Below are 2,595 nucleotides of genomic sequence, written 5' to 3'. Positions count from 1 at the left end.
CAGTGACCACCAGTGTCACCATCTGTGCAGTGACCACCAGTGTCACCGCCCGTGTACTTACTGTAATCATCTTTATGCATCATCAATGTCATGAGAATAATCATAGACTTTTTTGAGATAAATTCTCATGTAGCCTAGGCTGATCTCAAATTCAGTTTGTAGCCAAAGATTACATTCAACCTTTCATTCTCCTGCCTCTACCTCCCAAGTGCTCAAGACATAAGTGTGTACCAACACACCTGCCATATGCAGCGTTGGGGAAGAAAACCACAGATTTATGAATGCTATAAAAGCACCCTGCCAAGTGCCATACATCAGTTGGTAGATAGATAGTTAGATAGATAGATAGATAGATAGATAGATAGATGATAGATAGATAGATAGATAGAGAGATAGATAGAGAGAGATAGAGAGATAGAGAGATGATAGATGTAGAGAGATGAAAGATATAGTGATAAATGACAGATATGTATATAAGTACATAATTGTTAGATAATAGACATATACATTAGATAGATGATGGATGGATAGATAGGAAAAAGATAGATAATAGATAGATGAACTATAGATGAGAGTTGATAGCTACATGCATACATTCATATATACATACTTGCATACACTCATACATGCATACACATATATGCATACTTGCATATACATATGTATACATACATAAACAGAAAATAAATATGGTGAGCTTTTAGAAAGACATTAGACCACACAGACACCCATCCAGACAGTGGGTAGAACACTGATCACACAAGCATGAGAAGCTGATTTCAAATCTCCAGAAAACACATAAGTTTAGGAATAGTGCATGCCTATAATCCCAGCATTCCTACAGTAAGATTCAAGGCAGAGAACACATAATCACCAGAAGCTGGAGAGTCAGCAAGTCTAGGATACAGAGGAAACTATTAGCAAGATAAAACGTATGAACCAACACCCAAAGTTGTTCTCTGACTTTTAGGGTTATGCTTGTGCCTGTATATGTGTATGTGCTTGTGTGTATGTGCACACACACACACTTTTAATGTTTGGGCATTTTATAATTATGTCTTCACTGATAACAATTTATGCCCTGGGAAAAGTTATTTCAATGCTTCATGACTCAGTTTCTTCTCATCCCTAAAACAGGAAATCTGTATCTCCCATCTTTAAATTTAAAACAATGAAAAAAATCTTGCAGACATGCAAGAAAACCAGTGAAGTGGAAGATCATGCAGTGAAACACACTGGTTCCCAAAACAAAAGCAACAGGAGCCAGGAAAGGAAGGTGCAGCTTCAGTCTGTTTCCAGAACGAGACTGTCTTCCCTGACTCCCCACAGCACAAACCAGCCAAGGCTAAGAGTTTGAACAAGGCTAAAGCTGGAACGATTTTGCCCCATGGTTCCACCCCTCATCAACTAAGACTTGATCACAGTATTTCTTTTTGTATTTGTGAGTACACATGTGCATTTTGCGTGCATTTCATGCAGGTAAGCATGCACGTGTGTGTACACACATGTAGGGACCAGACAATAACCTCAGACACCTTTCCTCAAGTTCCATCTACCTTAATTGTTTAGAGACAGGCTTTCTTACTGGTCTGGAGTCCACCAAGTGGGGTAGGCTAGCTGACCATCAAGAACCAGGGATCCTCTTTCTCTATTCTCCAGAGCCAGAGGTAGAAGTGTGCAACATCATACTTGGCTTTTTAACATGAATTCTGGGATCAACCCAGGTCTTTATGATTGCAGGACAGGCACTTCACACACTAAACTGTTCCCCAAGCCCAGCAAGTTACCTCCTTAGCTCCCATGTTCTGCTTTATGAGATGTGGCTGATAATGAAGGTCTATGCAATGGTAAGGGAATGGTTTCCATTCTTGTGTTCGTGTCCATCCCTCTCGAACCATCCCAGGGGACATGGATGCCCATACAGGAGCCCATAAGTTTACTCCATGCTAAATTCTACCTAGAACTGAGATGGCTTACAAACACAGACATACAAATGAACAGCTACAGGAAGATCTTCCCTGATGAATGAACTTTCCTGAGTCAGGGAATTTTGAAAAAGGTCTACCAAGGTAAGGTTTGCTGTGTGCAGTAGACCTGAGACATTAGCCTATGGGCTGGACCCCTCCAAGGCTGGCCCTTCTCCCTACAGTCTGTTTCCAGCCCACACCTCAGCCATCCCCTGCCTTGCCCCATGCAACCTCATACTCACCCCAGAAGAGGAGCAGCCAAAAGCCCCACATCGTACTGTGGCAGTCATTCAATGAAGAGAGCCTTCCCTTTAAAAGCTTGCTTTGTGGGGAAGGAAAGGGGTGGAGCCAGGGTTGCTCAACAGAGCCAGACAGGGCCCCAGCAGCTTTCTGCTGAGTTGCCACCATCAGATGTGGACAGCCTGGCAATCCCCTAATTTCTCCCTTAAATCTGGCTGGTGTACACATTTCTCCTTCTCCCCCGACCCCTCTTCCTCACTCTCTTTCCATTTCCCTCCTTCTCTCCATATCTCACCATCTACCCCATCTCTCTCCATTTCTTTCTCTCTCTCTCTCTCTCACACACACACACCCCAGTTTCCTCGCCATCATTTTTTTCAACACCACC

The 2,595-nt window shown here is 42.7% G+C and overlaps 1 protein-coding gene across 1 annotated transcript in view; it reads right to left on the bottom strand.

Moving 5' to 3' along the window:
- Adgre1 (adhesion G protein-coupled receptor E1) overlaps nt 1-2,285 on the bottom strand; it is a 90,481-nt gene extending 88,196 nt beyond the window's left edge. The window contains exon 1 of the mRNA XM_028762569.1: nt 2,210-2,285. Coding sequence (XP_028618402.1) covers nt 2,210-2,240 — 31 coding nt within the window. The 5' untranslated portion in view covers nt 2,241-2,285. The remainder of the gene's footprint in view (nt 1-2,209) is intronic.
- Between the last annotated feature and the right edge of the window lie 310 nt (nt 2,286-2,595).

This window comes from Grammomys surdaster, unplaced genomic scaffold (assembly GCF_004785775.1).
Source record: "Grammomys surdaster isolate TR1022 unplaced genomic scaffold, NIH_TR_1.0 62, whole genome shotgun sequence".
NCBI lineage: Eukaryota > Metazoa > Chordata > Mammalia > Rodentia > Muridae > Grammomys > Grammomys surdaster.
The sequence above is the reverse complement of the archived record's forward strand: the minus strand, read 5'-3'. Positions and strand labels throughout refer to the sequence as shown.